A 22,232-nucleotide genomic window follows, 5' to 3' on the forward strand; every position below is an offset into this window, starting at 1 on the left:
TATCTGTCTGCCTTATTCAGAGCTGCAATCTTTAATCCAATCTGGCAACCCTTTCAGCACCATCCCTCACACCATCTCTCTCTCCTTGACCTCCCCCTCATCCCTCTCTCGCTCTCTCTCTCTCTCTCTCTCTATCTCTCTCACCTCTCTGGCAGTATCGATTTGGCTCTCGGTCAGTTCGCTGATCTCAAGTTGTTCTGCGACCTCAGTGGCCGTGACTTTGGAGGTCTGAAGGGTGTTCACCAGCTGAACGTCATCCAGCAGGGAGCCGGTCGCCTCGTTCAGCAACCTGTACACACACAAAGGAAACGGAGTGAGATTTGCTAACATAAACACACTGATTATTAGAGTTACTGATGTGTTAGTGGCACTCATATAAAGGTGTTAATGGTGTGCCGTGACACATGTAAGAGCGTGTGCCGCCCACCGCAGGATCTCGTCCTCCAGCTCCTGCAGTTTCCTCTTGCCAGAGGCGATGTTGATCACCAGAGAGTCCTTCTGTTCCTCCAGCTCAGGACGCTCCTTCCTCACGACGATCCCCAGCAGCTGGGCCTCCAGACCCTGACGCACACAGAGTTATACTTCATCCTCAAAGACCTCTGTCATGGGAACAAGTTCAATAACACAAACACAGACCTGTTCTTTAACAGCAAAGTTGACGATGGTGGTTTTGGAAGAGATCTCAGGGGTGTAATGTGGATTGGACAGTTTGGTGGTCATGTAGAAACGGAATTCTGGACTGTATTCCACCTCTTTGTCTCCCAGTTTTAACAAGAAACGCCCACCTGCAGAACACACACAAGAGATGTGGAACATTTCCTTGTCCGATGTGAACCTGCAAGGCTGGAAATTTAATCACAGTGCCAAATTTTACTAGCCCGGGTGATAATTTCACTGGCCTTAAGACATTTTTTTTTCTGTTTGCTATTTTAGCTATATATTTTAACTGAAAGAAACTTGCTCTGTCTTAATATCTTAAAATATGTCACAATATTTATGCACACCAGTAATGATTTTTCTAAGGCATGTTTATAAAAGCTACTTAAATGTCCTAATTGAACTAAAGCCTAATTCTGGCTTAATCTGAGCCCTGTCTGTGAAACCGGGCCATAGATTTTTTTTTGTGATTTTATTTTATTTTACTTTATCATTATTTCATTATGATTATTTACAACACATAAATATATTTTCAAAGTTAAATAACCTTTACATATTTAACTGTTTAACTGTAATGTAAACCGATATAATAATCTAAAAACGCATTTAGGGCTCTTGACAGACATATTCATAAACACACAACATGAACCCATGACATCATGCACCTTCTCCCATCTTTATTATCAAGCACTTTTATCAGTCAATGTGAGCTGTGTGTGTGTGTGTGTGTGTGCGTGTGTGTGTGTGTCTGTGTGTTTGTGTGGACTAACCAACTCGTGTGAGGGATTTGTTGAGGATGGGGGCCAGTGAAGGATCTAGTTCCTCCTGGACGTTCTGCAAGAGAACCGGGGAACCAAACTGCACCGCATTCTCCAGGATCCGCAAAAAATCCGGCATCTGCAGGTCTATCACCTTCAACCCCTGACAAAGAGAGAGACAACATGAGGACTAGACGAGAACATGAAGGACACACAGAGGACAAGATAATGACATCAACTAAGGAGAAAAAAGTAAAGGTAGCAGAGAGGATAAATATGATTCAAAAGTGATAAATGGACATCGAAGAAAGAAAATGGGACGTGAAAGCGACGGAGGAGAGCTGAAGGAGGCAGAAAAGCTTCAGCTCTGTCATTTTGTCATTGTTCGTAAATGTCAGCGTTTAACTGTAGCGTGTGAACTGCACTCGCCGCTCCTGACACTCACCACTACAGATGAGAAAAGACCAGCGAAGAGGAGGAAAAGGTCACAGACAAAGAGACAGAGGAAAAACAGAGACTGAAGCTGAACAGCAAATTATCCTGAGAGATGAGAGACTGTATGAAAATGCATGTCCTCCTATATCTTCTTCTGAACACACCTGACAGACTATCTGTCCATCTCTCTATCTACCTATCTGTCTGTCCATCCATCCATCCATCCGTCCATCCATCCATCCATCCATCCATCCATCCTCCAACCCATCCATGCACAGCAAACAAAAGCATCTCTGTCCCGGCAGAGAGTCACAGAGAGCGAGTGTATTAATGTGCATCTGTGTTCAGAGGGAGTGATAAATGGAAGGTGTATTGTGCTGAAGGAGAGCAGGTGAGGAGACGCGGCCTCACAGGGAAGGCAGTCTCCAACTCACAGGAGGATTGAGTTTGGAGTTCTTGTATTCTAATTAAGCGCTCTGAAAATGGCTCGTCTGAGTCATGTGATGAGAACAGTGACTCTGGAAAGGCTATGTTGGCGCTGAATGTGGGTTACGTTTTTCTCCATGGAGAATGAGATCTAAGGCTGTCTAATAATCATGGCAGTCTTGTTTCCATTGTTTCTGCCCTGCCCTGATGTCTGTATTTGTTACCAAGACATTTACTGCAAAATAACATATAATAAGTCTGTAATAAGGGCTCTATGAACTCATATATATAGGAATGTGTGTGTGTGTGTGTGTGTGTGTGTGTGTGTGTGAGTGTGAGTGAGAGAGAGAGAGAGAGAGAGAGAGAGAGAGAGAGAGAGAGAGAGAGAGAGAGAGAGAGAAAGAAATATTTACTCGTTTGGACTCCATGTTCTTAATCCACTTTAGTGCTTGTCCTTGAGGGTCCACCATTAGTGGCCATCTGTAGGGAAGGACAGAGAGAGAGAGAGAGAGAGAGAGAGAGAGAGAGAGAGAGAGAGAGAGAGAAATATTAGTGCTCACTATAAATGCATGTCACATTATCCATAAATAGGCTATTTCATAACAATCCATAATCTCAAAATGCCATTAATCTGTTTAGTGTGTGTATGTGTGTGCGTGTATGTGTGAGAGAAGAAATTAGCATTAGCTATAAATGAACAATCACAGAAAACTGAGCCTACTATCATCTTTATCTAATTATTCTCCAATCACTATTCATTACTGCCCATTATTCATGAGATATCATCATTTTTCTAATTAGCGTTAAGGGATTGGCTCTCTGGGCCTGACCGGTTGCCACGGGTGACGATGACTCCGTTCTCGGTGGAGAAGGCATCAGATGGGAGGCCTTGGATATTCCATTCGCGCACTGCCGTGGGTTTAGACAGAAACACTGCAAAACTGAACCCCGGAGAACACGGCACCTCCAATTCTCTCACCTAGAGATGAAAAGGGTAGCGAAGGATTCAGGCAAGGGCATTTGAATGAGAGGAGAGAGAAATTGTTAGAGCTGTCACATGCATAATGTCATAATATTATCCATAAAGTGTGCAATACTACGCAATACTGAACCAATACTGAACCAATGCTCTAGATGCATGTGAAGTTGCTTGACACGAGCATCAATAACAGCTATTAGCACCATGTTTATACTGGGGGATAAAGGCGAGCTAAGGCAAGACACACAGACAGAACAATAGACACACAGACAGACAGACATTAGATTGAAATACAGATATATAGAATGACAGATGACAGATAGATAGATAGATAAACAGACAGACAGACAGACAGATAGATATAGATAGACAGACAGACAGATAGATAGATATAGATAGAATGATAGATAGACAGACAGACAGACAGACAGACAGATAGATAGATAGATAGATAGATAGATAGACAGAACAATAGACACACAGACAGACAGACATTTAGATTGAAAGATAGATATATAGAATGACAGATGACAGATAGATAGACAAGACAGACAGACAGACACATAGATAGATAGATAGATAGATAGATAGATAGAACAATACACACAGACAGACATTAAGATTGAAAGACAGATATATAGAATGACAGATGACAGACAGACAGACAGACAGACAGATAGATAGATAGATAGATAGACAGATAGATAGATAGATAGACAGATAGATAGATAGATAGATAGATAGATAGATAGATAGATAGATAGATAGATACCTGTTTCATCCAGATATCTGTGACCAGCTCATCTCTGTAGTTGGACAGGAAAGGGCCCATGTAGGAAAGGAAGGCAGCACCCAGCAGGCAGTCTCCCACCAGACAGGACATGTTCTTCTCCAGACCCTGAGCAATCACACACACACACACACACACACACAAAATCACATCAGAGACCTCTGGCTGCATTTCTCATCCATATATAAAACATCAGGGTGACTGTGTGTGTGTGTGTGTGTGTGTGTGTGTGCGTACAACAACTGTCTCCTCCCAGCGAACTCTCTCTCCTGCCAGTCCAGACACCAGCTTGCCGGCCCGGTCCAGTTTGAGCTCCATGTTCTCGGATTTCCGCCGCAGCTCTTCTTTCTGGGCCAGCTTTTCATCATACTGTCTCTTCAACTGATCCAGCTTCTCTCCTACCTATAGACATACACACAAATATGTTATATCACGCTATATCACTCGAACAGCATTGACACAGAGTCACGTCCACAAGCTTGCACAAACACAGTGCAGGACAGACTGACACACACTGACCTCTCTGAGTTTGCCCTGGGCTTCAGCCAGTGAGGCCTGTTTCTCAGCCAGCTGAGTCATTGCTCCATGCAGCCTGGCTCTCTTCGGCTCGACCACCCTGAAGATACGGCCGTAAACCTGATATATATATACAAACACACACACAGATATGAGAGCATATAAAAAGCTCATATTTCAGTGTCACACTCTTAAGGCCCCTTCACACCAAAAATGATAACTTTACCAATACAATATTGCTCAAAGGTATCCCGATCTTCAAGCTGAATGAATTTTTTTAAATAATATTTGGATTCCTTGCTATTGTCGCTACCTTTGGCTTGCTTAAGACGATGGCAAGCAGGGCGGGACAGAGAGCCGTCCTCTAAATAAAGCTGACTTGTTCTGACACTTTCAAAGTGATTTTTTTTCCAGCTGATGAACAAAAACATAAAAAAACCCCATTAAAACCCAATAAAAATAAAACAAATCCCAATAAAAAAAAGTCTGCATTAAACAAAAATTGCGATTATCTTTTCTTCCCTATTGTGACGAATATCTGAGTGAAGCAGCTTCTCAAATGAGAAAAAATGTAGGGCGGGAGTTAATATGTCCATCTGGAATTGATTGAATCATTGTCATTTGCTAATTGCTGCAATCTCATGTGAGTGACAGGTTGGTGAAGTGGAGGGATTAATGAAGAGATGTCATGGTGAGAACTATTATGAGGAAACATCAATAAGAAAAATTATGTGCCGTGACAAATCATTCATAGTAAACACTGTAATATTCCATAAAAAATGAGAATCATCAAATTAGATTTCATGGTGACTTTAAAGCACATAGAATAATTGCTTGTGTTGACGGCAATAAGTTTTCGTTCTTGGTGTGAACGGGCCATTCGAATAAATGTTACAAGAACACCATTCAGGCGTCACAGATGTCATCAGTGTTGTACCTCCATGGCCCTGACCCACATGCAGAGGGACTTGGCAGCAGACGAGACCCGTCCGATGATCTCGGGCTGGAAGTCGGGCTGTGTGCAGTAATGTCCGATGGTCTTCAGCACGCGTTCGGAGATGTTGTCCTTATCAAAATTCACCAGTTGCTTAATGAAGTTGGACTCTCCTAAAACAAATGGCTTGTATTCAGCTTCAGGCAAGCACATATTTCATTTTTTCCCCCGCAATCTGTTCTGTGGTTATGTGCTTTCTACTGCATTGTGCTGACCTTTTTAAATATATCCTGGCATGCTAATGAATCACCCAACCCTCCCCTCACCCGAGTCTTTCTCTCTCTGTTTGGCTCATGAGAGTTCAGTTATACAGTAGTCTGGTATGGATTTCATGCCTGAGCCAGCGCCTGAATCCATGTGTGACACCAGTGTGATTGAGTGATTTAATAATGATCTGGAACTCTCTTTTTCTCGTACCCAGTTGTCTCTTGGCCTCTGCCCAAGTTGGTTCACATCCTCTGAGGATCATAACTGCCTGCATGACGGTTTCCACAAGAGCTGGAGGTCTGCCATAAGTCTTGATCTCCGTCATGTCTTTCTTATTCAGCGACTCCAGAGCCTGAAGACAGTCCAACAAGATTACCAGAGTTTTTTCATGTGCTGATGAAAACATTATGCATCACATATTCACTTGCGCTGTAGCTGTATCATGTCATGTTGAAAGTAATAGTTGCATGAATGCAGAATGACCTTCATTGCTTCCTCTAGAGCAGGAAGTGCTTCATCTAGGTCTCGCTGGGCGTTCTCAGCCATGGCCTTACACTTGATTTCTTCTGTTTCTATTTTCTCACTGTGAGCACCCACCGCCTACACACACACACAGAGACAGAGACACACACATTAAGAAACACCACAGACAAACCAACGAGGTTATAAATATCCAAAGAACGCATGCTAGCTAACACACACAAAGAAAAAACACACAAGCGTGCGCATACACAGACGCATGTTACAAACACAAACATCAATATGCAACAACAATAAAGAGTAATGCTGAACACTATGGCGATATATATCATCAGACAACAGAAACGTGTCAACCGGTAGAGAATCTGCTGTATGATTTATACAACAGAATAAATACAATAAATACAATGTACTACAAAGATCATATTTTTGAAAAATACACATGCTATATGGTTATGCAATGTATAAAACATTTCAAAGGTTGAATTTCCAGCAAAAATAGCTTTATCACAATATGTACCGTTGCCGTAATTTCATACTGAAATTATATATATCATATATCATCTCATTCGAAACAACATTTCATCAAACTTTGATAATTGCCTTAATCTTTTAAACAATTGAGAATATAGTAATCAAAAATGTGAGAATCACTCAGTTCCCTGATCATTCCGATTCAATTTCAGCAAATGAAGAACAAATTTATACTCGCGCGCGTTCTGTTTTATGCACGTTATCGTCTCTGACAGACCGCACGCTGAAGCCGCTCAGGCCACCATTTTTACTCATTCAGAACATCAGGTAGTGTGTGTTTTCCAGGAAATGCGTGATTCGCTGAACCTCTGCTTCTCGTAAATACTATTTATTTTTTGACAGACATCAATTTCGTGATATTCAAATTTGAAAAGAGATGGATCGTAGGGTAATAATTATGTATTTCTTAGCCAGTAAGTACTGAGTGATTGATGGCCATGAGTGTGTTATGTCAGCCAGCCTAGGTTTTGACGGACGTGGTTACATGCTTAAGAGGTGAACTATGTTTGATTTGAAATATGTTTGTTTTGAGTAATTATAAAATGTGCTGGAGACGTTCAAAATGCATTTTGTGCAGTTCGTGGTACTTATTTTATGGCTTCAATAAATGTAAATGTTACTCAGAGACTGACATGTTTGGCTTGTCAAAATATTACATCCAGCTGTCGCAAATTCATTGACTTTTGAAAATCAATTTTTTTTTTTAACCAGGCAAAGAGTGGTTTTGATGGTCTCTTATAACAAAAATCCACCCCTAATGAAGAGCCTCAACATAAGACAGACTGACAAACACACACACCTTCTGCTGTTCATCTGCCTCTCTCTTCTGCTGTACAATGACAACCAGATATTCCTCACACTGTTTCTGGAACTCAGCTACTTTCTTCTTGGCCTCTTCCAACTCTACAGACATGGCCTCCACCTTACTGCGCGTGTCATCGATCTTAAACAAGCCATTCCTCAACTTAGACACCTGCTCTCCGAGCTCACCACGCTTCTCAGACAACAACCTGAGAAAAGAGAGAGAGTTTTCAGAATAAACACTTTGTTTTAGTTCGAGTAAGAGATTTACAGTTAACAGGCAACAGTGAAATGGAAACAGGAAACTACTATCATGTCTTTTAAATCCTCATGGCAGCTAAAAAAAAAAAAAAAACAATAACAAAAAGAGAAATTGAGAAAAGTGTGTTTGATTCCTACTTCTTATATCCAGAAACCAGCTCCAGGTAGTTGGTGGGTGTGACGTAATTGTGTCTCTTCAGTTCTATTTTCATCCTGTTAGAGAACTGGGCCACAGACTGATGCACGGTCACAAAGATACTGGCAACTTTAGTCTGGATCTGTGAAGCCACCAGAGAAATGACAAGTTGTGGCAGCCTCGCTTTTAAACAAACCTCACACAAGGTCACAACAGAAGTATGCTAAACCCAAACTAATCCTAAAACAGACAAAAAGAAAACTAGGCTTGAACTCTCTCCAAACAACTCTCTCCACTCAATGGAGAACCTCAAGTCAAAGTGATTTGTAGTTCAAAAAATGTGAGCAAAAAGAAACACGGTCTGTATGATATCCCTCTCAACGGAAACAGAAGAATCTCACAGAGATGAAGGAAGAGAGAGTAAAAGACTCCTGATGAATCTTAACACTGGAAATTCAATTAACCTATGATTCAATAGCAGCCGCTAAGAGATGAAGTACCTCAAAAAGAACACAAATTAAAGGCCAGGGATGAGCCTTTAATTTGTGACTTGATTGGACTTGTAGTGTATAAAAGGAATATTCTGAGTGAAAAGTTATACAACAACTTTAAAGGTACACTCAGTAATCTATCCCTCTTTAAAAAGTTTAATGTTTTTGAAAGAAGTCTCTTATGCCCTTCAAAGCTGCATTTATTTGATCAAAAATACAGTAATTTTATGTAATTTTATTACAGTTTAATATATCTGTTTTCTATTTTAATGTATTTTAAAATGTAATTTATTCCTGTGATCAAAGCTGAATTTTCAATGCATTTAATGTATTTGTAGCTAATGTAGCTAATGTATTTATTTATTTAATTGAGGGGGGCATCCAGGTCATGGGGGCATTACACGACTAGTCAAATAATACTCACTCTGTAATTCACTTTAAGTGAATTTAAAATTATTTAATTTTTTGGGGGGATAAGAAAATCTACTCTAACTACTAATTACACATTTCAACAATGGCATCATCAACTAAAAAATTAGCATGAAGCTACATCCACACCACTAGGGGTCAGTATAAGTAAAAGCACAACAAATACAAAACTACTGAGTGCACTTTCTAAAAAATAAAAATAAAATATTCCATTACTAGTTCTACACTTTCATTGGATGTCTAGGGGGCAACTGTCGATTGTAAGTACATCTGTTTTTGTTTGTTTTTATAAATTGAGTCGAAATCATTTAACAGGGTAGATGTTAACTTATTTAACACAAATATTTCTATATGCAATTTTGTCCTCTGCAACATTTGTAAATCCATCGTTTGCTGATGTGTCTCACCCCGTCCTCGCTCCCTAGAGAGAGTCCATCCAAACATCTTTCTGCCACTTCCAACAGAGCGTCACGTGGCCATTCAGAGAACCAGTCTATCGTGGTGCAGTTCACCAGTGCCGGGTACTGACGAAGACGGTTCCTAATCAAATAAACACAGAAACAAACAGGCCTTACATACCCATAATCCCTCCATTATGTAGACAGTTCAAGATGGTTTGCATTGATTTGTCACAAACACTAATATCACCCACCGGCTCAGTCATGCTAGTTAAAGTCAGACCAGTGCCAGACCAATCAGAGTGAGTGCTTAGATGATTCGGGCTGTCATATTTAACGAGTCAGGGCCCTACGGGTCACATTACGCACAACCGCCTCCTTCATGTGACGGCAGATGCAAATGAGTGATTAACGAGAACATTTCCCATGCATGGTTCTATAGTGCTGCAAGTGCGACAGGCATAATTACAAAGCAGGAATGTACTTGCCAGCCGCCATCTGGGGGCCAGTGAACAATGGACCGCGTCTACTTATCTCCGTCTTTCATCGAACCTAATATTTACCTGTATTATGGCTCTTCCTTGTTATTTGTGTTGTCATTATTTATCATTATTGATCGAGCACACTATAACTATGATCTGCAGGTAACATGCTTCTGCTCTGGCAATACAAACGCACTGTTGTTGGTCATGCCAATAAAGCCCCTGAAGCTGAAATTGACTGAGACACAGCAAGCTAAAGACGGAAAAGCAAACAGAAAGAGAGAGAGGGGAAGCCAGATTTACTGTATCATTTATGAAGACACTTGCGAGTTTACGACAGCACACGGTAAAGCGATTGTAGATGGAGGGCAGAGCTTTGTCTTCCTGATGTGTGTGACATGACAGTGGCAGAGAGGTTTACTCCAGTCGTTTCCTCTAATTTCACCCAGTTGTACCTCTCATCCACTTTGAACTCGCTCAATGAGTCATCGGTTGACTCATAAGCAGCTATACTGTGTGCGGGTCTGTTCGGTTAAACCGTATATCGGCGTTCACTGTGAATCAAGCATTCAGAGAGAGATCTTAAGCCATAAGAAGCCACAGGATGGATCTCAATGTTAGCATGGTAATCAAGGCTGACTCACTATTTGAGCAAGTTAGATTATAAGCAGTAGGCGTGCATGTGTGCTGTATTACAGTCAGCTATATTAAATCCACGCACATGGGATTTTGTGGAGACGCTGAATGCTGAAGTGGTGGCGGGTTACAGTCGTGCTTTTGCATGTGATGTCAATAGTACGTAACTAGCATAGTATGCATTAGCTTGCCACAGTATGAGGGATAGAGATTGCCTTTCCTTTATGCCTCCATCTACATTTATTTTCATTATTAATATCGTCGCCACATTGCTTAATACAGTTTCATAAATTAATCTTACTGCATAATTAAATGTATTCTTTTTTCAAAATGTATTTATGCTTTGTTCTACACTGCACATTTAATTAAATTTAATAATTTAATTTAACTAGGCAAATGATTAGCTAGTGTTGCTCTTAATGTCAATAAAAGTAATAATTATTACTATTATTATTATTATTATTATATTTAACTGTTAAAAAACAGAAGCTGATCACGTTTAATTAAATTAAATTGTTAAATTCATTCAATAACTTTTATTATTCAATATATTTGTATTTATTATAATTTAAATTCTAAAAATTAAACAAATTAAGAGAACAACAAGAATATATTACTATTGAAATAATACTATTGTGCTGTAAAATAAAATAAAAAACAAGAAATTAATAATAATATTTGTTAATATTTATGCAGCAAATTTTTCCTTGGATTTAAGCAATTCACATGGATCATAATGAAAAATCACATAAATGTTTTCATTTTATAGGTGACATTAGCATTTTACTCTATTTGCAATGTTGTTATTTCACCTAATTTTCTTTGTTTTGCCCCATTCCTCATTGTATGCAGCTTTGCTGTTTTTTGTCATGCAAATAAAACACACTAAAACGAAACTGATAGAGCGCACCTGAATGGATCTCCTACAGGGCTCATGCACAGCACAATGTGCAGGTTGTTTCTGACGCGCTCTATCAGGTAGTTAAACATGGCGTCTGGTGTCTCCAGGATATTGTCCTTCCTGGCTGAGTCTGACAGAGCGTTCTGGATCTACACAAACAAAACAAGTTGAAAATCTGCTCTCACTGTCACAGACATTATTAAACCCAAGCCTACAGTCACAAGCATTAAAACGTATATGAACACACACCTCATCGAGCTCGTCTGCTTTATAGAGATTGGGCACCTCCCCTGAGCTCAGGATGTTGTTAATGTCTTCAAGGAAGGACTCGTCCACGATCTGTGTGTCATTAAACAGGAACACAGTGGGCTTGTTTTCCACTCCTGTCAGCCGATAGAGCTTTTTAATATCTGTATGGGGAGAAGAAATATGTCAAATATTCCATTAGGGCCACATTAAACTGTGCTGTGAAGGCTACAATGTGCATAACATAATAGATCCTTAGGTCCTGAGCACTGGGGCAAGAGGCATTATTCTTCAGCATTTGATTTACCACAACATGCCACGGGACAAAATATCAACGCCTTTAATATATTTTAAAAGAGCTTTATATCCGAGATCTGAAATTGAAAGAATAACTCAGCCAAATGCCTTACATTAGTTGGTCTTGAAATACAATTGAACAGGCCTGAATGTTCAGATAACCCTTTAAAGGACCCATCAGGCTACTTAACTAACTTAACCAAGAACATTTCCTTGGTCAAGTAGCTGGACTGAAAGAAGACATGAACTATATGAACTAGCTCATAATGTTTAAAGAGGCTTCTGGTTTTATTGTTTATTCCTGTAGGTCAACTTGAAGAGTTGTTGGTGGTAAAACACCAATATCATGGTTTGAATTCCTTTCAAATAACAATATTGTGTTACTCCCTAAACAAATAACGAATTTTGTTACTTAGATACTTTTTATGGAAAGTAAACACTATGTTATGTAAGTAATAAGTTACTTTTTCTCACCTGGGCAGGGCTTGCTTGTTTGTTTTTAATATTATTTTTTTTTTTAAAGTTTTATATTTGGCAAATGTAAAGACCCCTTCACACCAGAAGGTGAAATGAATAAGCCTCAGGCTGAACGAAATGCAAATTTATGCCTATATAGTAGAGGACGCGGCTCAAACAAACGTTTCAGCTGTGCTGCTGTTCTGGATTGTAGAAGAATAGGACGCCGGAGAAGTTTAACACTCCAACTTCAGCAATAAAAACACAAATGTGATGTTTATTAAGTCATTTTTGCTTATTAGTATGGCTGGATTGGATCATCGAAAGTCTGCAGTCAAGACATCGGTTAATAAAGTGAGACTTTTTGTGCGATTAATGGAATTAAGCTTACACTGTTTATCTTGTTTAACACGTTCATTTCGTCATCATTTGCTATATTCAGCAAAGTAAACCATCAGATTGAAGGCCGATTCTCACAAAACTGTATTTTAATATGTGTTACTTTACTAGTTACTTGAAAACAGTAATCTAATTACGTAACTCGTGTTACTTGTAATGCGTTATCCCCAACAATAACCATACGTACACCTTTAATGCACTGGAAGTTTCTTTGGATGCAATCATCTGCTAGGTGAATAAATGTAAATTGTGTGTAGAACTCACCCTCTCTGAACTCTTGCTTGCGGTACTGTTTGGTGACCTCCACCTGGAAGACCGTAAACTTACAGATGTAAGCGGTCAGTCTGGCTAAACTCTGCCTGCCCGAGCCACCGATACCAACCAGCAACATGTTCCCCCGCAGCTGACTGATCACACGCACCAAACGCGTTACTGAGGGCAGAGAGAGGGCGCTCTTTCCATCATTACAATCACAACGGTGCATGAATCATGTGTCATTTGGTCAATGAAACATTAACAAACACAAATACACACACTCACACCCACACCACTCCCGCAGGAGGCCAAACAAACAACCGATCACAAAGGAAACTAATTGGCACAAAACTATAATTAGTTATGAACGTACGCATATAAACATACACGTTATACTTGCTAATTTCGTAATCAATCAGCTACGCACAGCGGCGTGTCATTGAACTGAGTGTTTGTGATGTGTGAGGTGCATTCACCGAGCTGAATGCGAGACCGCTTTAATGTCACGGCGGCAGGATGCATATAAAGCATTCTTATATGCGTCTTTGACAGTAAATGCCTGAGTGACATATAGGCTGGGGAACCGGCTGCCTAATTATTCTCCCTGCTGATGCGATGGCGTTCTTCTTTGTGGGAATGAGAAGGGTAATTATTCATGCTCGTGGGGGGTCTGAGGGCTGAAGTGCATGTGATTTTGAAGAAAGTTATATATGTGTGAGTACTGAATGAGAACTGGGGAGATCACTGATTTACGGGGCTCGAAAGCGCACATTAAATCAAGGGTATTGTGACGTGGACGGAACCATATGATGAGAGCTGTATAATAACTGTTCCATGAATATTGTTGACTCCAGTAGAACAGAACTAGTGGAATTTGTTTTTCACATCATTCAATGGCACCATGATAAGTTACTGAGACAGAAGCAAATTTGCTCAAATGCACAATGGTGATCGTGGAGTTCCCGTTGTAGGCTCAAACTTGCAATTTTTGGCCCAGAGATTTAACCACTAATGCCGGGGACACACTTAACAACTAGCTGAAACATTCTAAGACTGAACTGAACACGCTTACAGAATGTTTCCAACGACAGATTTTAAACACCGACTGAACGGGACTTTGGGCATGATCAGTCGTAAGTATCAAATTACATTCATAATCGGCCTAACAGTCGTTAAGTGTGTCCCTGGCTTAAGCAAAGCTACTCCATTCACTCCGACCATGCTCTCACCGTGCTCTATAGCGTCTCTGAAGAGCACCAGGCTCATGGGCACCACACCAGGCGTCAGGTTATAGTCCTCCAGCTGGTTCTCCATATGAACCTTTAGAGCTTTAAAGTCCAACAGGTCCTCATACACGTGTGGCTCCCTCAGGAAGTCACCTACAATAAAAACACACAAACAAAGTTGATATAGATGTAGATAAAAAAAAAAAAAATAATAATAAGAAACATTATAGATTAATAAATAAAAAAACTGTAAATAAATACATTTATAAATTTAAGATAAATATGACTATTGGTGAACTTTAGTTTTAAATTTTAAAAGAGCAGTTACCGATTGACTTACTTTATTAAAAAGTAGGTGCTTGTGGAAATTTATTAGCCAATTAAGTTAGTCACTGATCAGCTAAATTGACAATTCATCATGTGGAAAACAACAAATGAATTTTCAGATGAAATATATATTTTCATATTATGTCTATTGATTTATATACACATATATTTTCTCATTGATTTACACTACTATTCAAAAGTTTGAGTAGGCTTTTTTATATTTATCAAGACTGCATTAATCAAAAGTGTCAGTAATGTTACAAAAGATTTCTATTTTAAATAAGAGCTGCTCTTTTAAACTTTCTATTCATAAAAAAAATGATATTTGTTTCCACAAAAACATTGATAATAATAATAAATGTTTCATGAGCAGCAAATCAGCATATTCAAATAATATATATTCAAATAAATGCAGCCTTGGTGAGCAAAATACTTTTCAAAACCATCAAAAAAATCTTACTGGCCCCAAACTATTAAATGTTAGTTTATTTAAAAAATCTTCCAATAAGCAGTGTGTGTGTGTGTGTGTGTGTGTGTGTACCAAACAGAGGGGGCTGTTTGTTTGGGCAGATGGTGTGGTAGGGGACATTGAAATGAGAAGCCAGTTTTTCTGACAAAAGTCCCACAAATGTCTCCATGTCTGCATGATCCACTAATCGATCAGAGAAGACCCTGAAACACAAACACTTTTCTCAACATTCTTTTCTCCTTCTAAAAGCTGTGTGTGTGTATGTGCAAGCCTGTGCCTGTCTGTACCTGAAGCACTCATGAATCCAGAGGCGAGTGATGCTCTGTTTGGTGTCATGGAAGTCTTTGTGCGCTCGCAATAAACCCTGGAACACCTGAATTGGAAGACACAAAGCCTTCAGTCTAATTTCTTTTAAGGTATAAAATGATCGATTTTCTTTTGTCTGGTCAAGCTTAAAAGAAATAGATGCTTTCTAAAGTTGTTTGTATGAGTTTGTATGAGCATACAGTATACGTGTCTTAGGCCGCTGTACGTGAGCTGTATCGTTCAGTTTCGTTCCGACAAACGGGGCACTACTTTTTCTTTTGCTCAATATGTTCAGCGTTAATAAAAGGTATCCAAGCAAAAAGTTCTCCACGCATTATCCTGCAGTTAATGAGAAAAGTGTAATTTATTGGCGCACTATATTGACTGCGTATTGAGACATATAAAACTGTTGAGCTAGATTTTCAACCAATCAGCATCGAAAATGTAAGTAGGTCAGAGCCGATTCAGCCGAAATCAAGCCAATATCACTACGCACATGTAAACATGGAGGAGGACGTTAGCAGCGCATCTTCATCTGATAGCGGCGATCAAGCTCGATTAACACCCGTAAAGTGTATTCTTCATGTCGGAAAAGATGGTGGGAAAGGTCCGCAGCCCTTTACTGAAGTCCGATGGGAAAAAATCAAGCAATGTGCGTAGGAATGGCTCAAAACGTCGGACACTACGGAGCTAACGTTAGCTATTGCTAATAAACATGTTGCCCTCCTGGACAAACCGGTCTCTGATGTCCCAACAATTACGGGTTTCACCCGGCCTGCTATCGGCGTTTTATAGACAAAAAACGCTTGACTTGTGTGTATGTGTGTGATGGGTAGGTTTAGGGGTCGGGTTAGTGTGTGTGTGTGTGTGTGTGTGTGTGTGTGTGTGTGAGAGAGAGAGAGCTGGGTAGGTTTAGGGGTCGGGTTAGTGTGTGTGTGTGTGTGTGTGTGTGTGTGTGTGTGTGTGTGTGTGAGAGAGAGAGATGGGTAGGTTTAGGGGTCGGGTTAGTGTGTGTGTGTGTGTGTGAGAGAGAGAGATGGGTAGGTTTAGGGGTCGGGTTAGTGTGTGTGTGTGTGTGAGAGAGAGAGAGATGGGTAGGTTTAGGGGTCGGGTTAGTGTGTGTGTGTGTGTGTGAGAGAGAGAGAGATGGGTAGGTTTAGGGGTCGGGTTAGTGTGTGTGTGTGTGTGTGTGAGAGAGAGAGAGATGGGTAGGTTTAGGGGTCGGGTTAGTGTGTGTGTGTGTGTGTGTGAGAGAGAGAGAGATGGGTAGGTTTAGGGGTCGGGTTAGTGTGTGTGTGTGTGTGTGTGTGAGAGAGAGAGATGGGTAGGTTTAGGGGTCGGGTTAGTGTGTGTGTGTGTGTGTGTGTGTGTGTGTGTGTGTGTGTGTGAGAGAGAGAGATGGGTAGGTTTAGGGGTCGGGTTAGTGTTAGGCCGCTGTTGGTAGCCTAAAAGAGGCCTAGAAATAGGGTTTCGTTCCACCAAGTGAGGCACTACCTACTTTTTTTATATTTAACATCAGAAATGTATAGAGATTCCTTAGGAAAAAGTTCTCCACACACAACCTTGCAGTTTTTGAGAAAAATTATGCTAAAGGTGCCCATTTTGAAAAAAAGGGAAAACATAGGGAATTTTGCACTTTCAAACCTGTTTATCATATAAACTCAAAAATGCCGAATTACCACTTGAAGTACAAAATAAACCAGTTTGAAATGTGTGATATACCTGAAGTTGCTATATAGGGACAGTAAACATGATGACCATTACCTCAGGAAAGCCATTTAATGACCATAATATAGGCAGGTTAGTTGGCTAGAAAAAGAGCTATAGAGAGTATTTTGCTAAATATGTGTACTATATTACATATTATATTTGTACTTATATCATTAAATAAAGTTGTTATTATAATAAAAAACGCATTATATTTAATTTGAGTTATTTTTAACCTTAAATAATACTACCAGCTGATAGGGCTGTCTGTATGTAGCCTATGTATTATTTTTTCTTGAGAAAAATTAACGCCTATCTTGTGTACCTAATATTTATCCAAATGAGTCCATATTAAATCAAATCACAAGAATTGAATTGAAATCGTGAAATTTGTTTCAAGAAATTTGTAAAAACAAAACAAAAAAACATAGCTTACCAGAAATTGTACCATATAAACATTGTAACATGTTGTCACTAAGCCTAATAAAATTCAGTTTAAGTTACTAAAATGTTTTGACAATCACAATACACTTATTGTGATGCAAGTTTTTTTTTGCAAACCCCCCCCCCCAATCTCCCCAAATCTCACTCCAAGTTAAACTCAAAAGTATACAAAAAAAACACTTTTAAAAATAACACATTTAATGGTGAATTGTTAATTTTCATACACGAGCAGTAACTGCACTACATGTACATATTCACAGGAATGATTATTGTAAACAAGATTTTGATTTATTTATTTACCTACCCATCTCTCTCACACACACACACACACACACACTAACCCGACCCCTAAACCTACCCATCTCTCTCTCTCACTCACACACACACACGCACACACACACACACACACACACACACTAACCCGACCCCTAAACCTACCCCTCTCTCTCACACACACACACACACACACACACACACACACACACACTAACCCGACCCCTAAACCTACCCATCTCTCTCTCTCACACACACTAACCCGACCCCTAAACCTACCCCTCTCTCTCTCTCACACACACACACACACACTAACCCGACCCCTAAACCTACCCATCTCTCTCTCACACACACACACACACACACACACACACACACTAACCCGACCCCTAAACCTACCCAGCTCTCTCTCACACACACACACACACACACACACACACACACACACTAACCCGACCCCTAAACCTACCCATCACGCACATGCACACAAGTCAAGCGTCTATAAAACGCCGATAGCAGGCCGGGTGAAACCCGTAGTTGTTGGGACATCAGAGACCGGTTTGTCCAGGAGGGCAACATGTTTATTAGCAATAGCTAACGTTAGCTCCGTAGTGTCCGACGTTTTGAGCCATTCCTACGCACATTGCTTGATTTTTCCCATCGGACTTCAGTAAAGGGCTGCGGACCATTCCCACCATCTTTTCCGACATGAAGAATACACTTTAAGGGTGTTAATTGAGCTTGATCGCCGCTATCAGATGAAGATGCGCTGCTTACGTCCTCCTCCATGTTTACATGTGCGTAGTGATATTGGCTTGATTTCGGCTGAATCGGCTCTGACCTACTTACATTTTCGATGCTGATTGGTTGAAAATCTAGCTCAACAGTTTTATATGTCTCAATACGCAGTCAATATAGTGCGCCAATAAATTACACTTTTCTCATTAACTGCAGGATAATGCGTGGAGAACTTTTTGCTTGGATACCTTTTATTAACGCTGAACATATTGAGCAAAAGAAAAAGTAGTGCCCCGTTTGTCGGAACGAAACCCTATTTCTAGGCCTCTTTTAGGCTACCGACAGCGGCCTATCTCCGATTAAAAGTCAGTCACTCTTTTCCTCAAGCACATCTGAATTGGCAAAATGGACTGACATGTTTTTTTTTTTATCGTTCTGGAATCAATTGTTCTGAATCAAAGTGATATTATACTCAGACTGGGTGATCCTAAAGCAAAATGTGCTCCTTTTCCAGGTGAGAGACAACGACACGTGACGCATGATGCTCAGTACCTTTGAGATGTCTCTGAGGTTGAAGAGATAATGTATTTTTGCGGGTGTGGGTAAGAAGCGGGCGGTGATGGAGTGGTAGAGCTCCAGGGTGGCCTGAGTCAGAATCCCCCCGATGGGCTTCACCTCCTCCTCAAACTCCTGCAGCTTCTGGCTGATCATCGTGCCATAGATGCGCTTTATCTGAGACTCCTGGGGAGAACAGAAGAGGAGAGGGAATTACAGGGGTGGGAAGAACAGGAAATAAGACGAGAGGAAAGGTGATATATTGATATATCGAAATAGAGCAACAGAAAATACATGTATATTAAAGAGAAAAGAGAGCGTTTCACTTTTAAGGTTTAGACGTTATTGCATATATCACTGCACTGGTTCATGGTGGTGGGCAAAATTTCAGTATGTTCTTCATACACAGCTCTTATATGACTTCATAAGATTAGGAATATAGCACAAAAGATATTTGGACTAATTTTATGCTGCTTTGATGATACTTTTGCAGTGCTTTGATGTGCTTTTTGGAGCTTGACAGTCATGATCTCCATCCCTCATGCATCTCCTTTTGTGTTCCACAGAACAAAGAATGAACTACATGCGGGTAAATAAATGATGATATATTTTCCTTTTTGGGTGAACTATTCCTTCAATATTTGGTTCAAAAAAAGATCCCTTTTATGTATTAATTAATGTTTTTTATATATTATAAGCCACTTTCTTAAATGTTTAATGGCTTTTTGCAGCAAAAAAGTATATTTTCATAATATAACACAACTGAAAGAATGTATGCCCCTTTCTTTCTTTTTTTTCAATAAAAATGTTTGCATAATTCAAAAAGATTGGCATTAAACTGAAATAAAAATATTTCCGTTTTTCAACAGAAACTTTAAACAACTTCACTCCTAATATTGTTGGCTCTTTTATGATAAATTGCATGTGTTTTTCCTCATTTCTGAGTGTCTTCAAGCTATCTTTAAACCGGTGGGTGACAAAAACAATAACCGCTGGTTTAATCCAAAAACACCATTTGTAGATATGCGTTTAGTGCAGTTTATTGCAGTGCTTGCTAGGCGAGCATTGTATTGAAATTCCTATTACTTTTTTCTTATGCATATTTTTCCCCACAATGGCAATAAAGTTCATCTTAAACCACTTAATTCAAAAACCTTTGCAGATTATTTCAGCCTTACATGTGCTATCTCCACTATACTTGTACAAATAAAGTTTGCATATATCACATTGACTTACATTGTTAGAGTGTTTTCAATATCTAACCAACAGCGACAAGGTCATCGTTATATTTTAATACTGAATTGTGATTAGTCTTATCTTGAAATTATTTGCATAAATTTGATTGGTCTTTATTTTTTAGTTATATAAATATTAACATTGCTCTGCCATTACACTACACAGATGATTTCATGTTACATGCTGAGCGCTAATAAGGAAAGCATTGCAGTCATATTTTCAGCGATTTCTATGTAGTCAACCTCTACTCACTGTAGGGAATGTCATGTTGATGAGATTAAATCGGCTCTGCAGGCGTCCTGATATGTGAGTCCTCCCTCCACCAGGGGGCCCCATAGAACCCAGCAGGAAAATGTCCTTTAAAAACACGGCAAAGCGAGAGACATGTATTTACATGCACATCCAATGACTTAACTGGTAAAAAAAAGCACACACACCACCTTACCTTGATATACTTGAGGGTCTGTTTCTGGCGGTCGTACCAGAAGCCATAGTCGATCCAGAGGCGGAGCAGCTCCAGAGGGGGCTGGGAGCCAAAGTCGTCCATGGCGGGCATATTGAGATCATCCAGGAAAACCAACATCTTCTTCCCTCCCGTTGGAACGTACACACCTTTAATCCTCTTCTCTATCCGAGACTCGATGATCTCCTGCACGTTATTAGAGCTAGTCTGAGAGAAAGATACAAAAACACTGTTATGAAGACATGACCAAGTTAACCTGAAGATGTCAAATATTCAGCATAGAATAATAACAAATGATGGTGATAATTGGAGATTGATGATAGCGCCGCTCTCGCTATGTGTTCTGATATTTGCTCGTCAGGTTGGGCCCTTTGAACAATGACTCGGCTCATTACTGACGTGAGAGTGGACTACAAAAATATCACTATACACACTGATTAACCACACACTCACTGAGCGATCTGAGCATCCTGGAGGTGACGGCTTTAAAGGATCAGTGTGCAGATGTACACCACCGTTCAGAAGTTTGGGGTCGGCAAGATTTGCTCTTTTAATTAATGCTTTTATTCAGCAAGGATGCATTAATTTATCAAAAGGAACAGTAAATACATTTAGTAATGATGCTGAAAATTCAGCTTTGCCATCACAGAAATAAAAAATATTTTAATAGAAACTAATAATTTTAAATTGTAATAATGTTTCACAATATCACTGTTTTACTATATTTTTCATCAAATAAATGCAGCCTTGATGGGCATAAGAGACGTCTTCTGAACATTCTGATCACCAGCACTGAAATATTTGTTCTAAGCAGCAGAACTCAAAACTATTTTAATGTGTCAGCCTTATATGCTAGGAAATATTCTTAACAAAACTAAAATTACCTACTACTCATTTAGCTCATTATTTTATTATTGCGAATTACAGTTCTCTTATTACAGGAATAGTCCCCCTGGAGAAACATGGTAATGATAGCCCTTTTCAATATCTCAATATGTGCAAGAGTTTTTCGCTTGTATTTGACTTCCCAATGCTGTAATGCTTGCATGTATTCTTTAAATAAATAATAAACCTAACAAAAATTGTGAGAAAATGTATGCTTGTTAACACTGCTGTAACTTTGTTGTAAAAAGTGGGTGGGACAGGTGTGTGTGTGTCGGGGGGGGGGGCACGTCTTAATTGTATATTAAGAGTGGAGACACGTTTGTTTGCTTTTTGTTTTGTGATTTTACCCGGAACAAATAGTGATTCTCCAGAACAGCGTTAAAGCAGTCAACTGAAGTGCTCGTCTGTGTGAAGAACAAGAGAACATTGCCTTCCGCCACTGATAACAGCAGCAACAAAAACTCACTAATTTCAAAAACATTGCATTCACATCACAGCACCAAATCGCCTCTTATTTAACACAAACGAATGAATACTCTGCTAGTCAACTGCTTCCTTTGTAATAGATACATCCGTGCCGCAAGATGTTTCAAAAAGTGATAGGGACAATATCAGCCCAAGCAAAAAGTGCGGGGACAA

General features: G+C 39.7%; 1 protein-coding gene across 1 annotated transcript in view; it reads right to left on the reverse strand.

Moving 5' to 3' along the window:
• dnah2 (dynein, axonemal, heavy chain 2) overlaps positions 1-22,232 on the reverse strand; it is a gene marked incomplete at its 5' end in the record, with an annotated part of 122,658 nt that overhangs the window by 22,568 nt on the left and 77,858 nt on the right. The window contains 24 exons of the mRNA XM_084109614.1: positions 145-289; positions 428-561; positions 637-785; positions 1,428-1,578; positions 2,690-2,756; positions 3,107-3,255; positions 4,028-4,153; positions 4,283-4,447; positions 4,565-4,681; positions 5,499-5,668; positions 5,973-6,114; positions 6,246-6,362; positions 7,576-7,786; positions 7,977-8,116; positions 9,302-9,434; positions 11,321-11,460; positions 11,561-11,721; positions 12,974-13,141; positions 14,194-14,343; positions 15,059-15,189; positions 15,274-15,359; positions 19,007-19,195; positions 20,498-20,602; positions 20,691-20,915. Of these exons, the coding sequence (XP_083965740.1) occupies positions 145-289; positions 428-561; positions 637-785; positions 1,428-1,578; positions 2,690-2,756; positions 3,107-3,255; positions 4,028-4,153; positions 4,283-4,447; positions 4,565-4,681; positions 5,499-5,668; positions 5,973-6,114; positions 6,246-6,362; positions 7,576-7,786; positions 7,977-8,116; positions 9,302-9,434; positions 11,321-11,460; positions 11,561-11,721; positions 12,974-13,141; positions 14,194-14,343; positions 15,059-15,189; positions 15,274-15,359; positions 19,007-19,195; positions 20,498-20,602; positions 20,691-20,915 (3,471 nt within the window). The remainder of the gene's footprint in view (positions 1-144; positions 290-427; positions 562-636; positions 786-1,427; positions 1,579-2,689; positions 2,757-3,106; positions 3,256-4,027; positions 4,154-4,282; positions 4,448-4,564; positions 4,682-5,498; positions 5,669-5,972; positions 6,115-6,245; positions 6,363-7,575; positions 7,787-7,976; positions 8,117-9,301; positions 9,435-11,320; positions 11,461-11,560; positions 11,722-12,973; positions 13,142-14,193; positions 14,344-15,058; positions 15,190-15,273; positions 15,360-19,006; positions 19,196-20,497; positions 20,603-20,690; positions 20,916-22,232) is intronic.

Source organism: Abramis brama, assembly GCF_963993115.1.
Source record: "Abramis brama genome assembly, chromosome: 3".
Lineage (NCBI taxonomy): Eukaryota > Metazoa > Chordata > Actinopteri > Cypriniformes > Leuciscidae > Abramis > Abramis brama.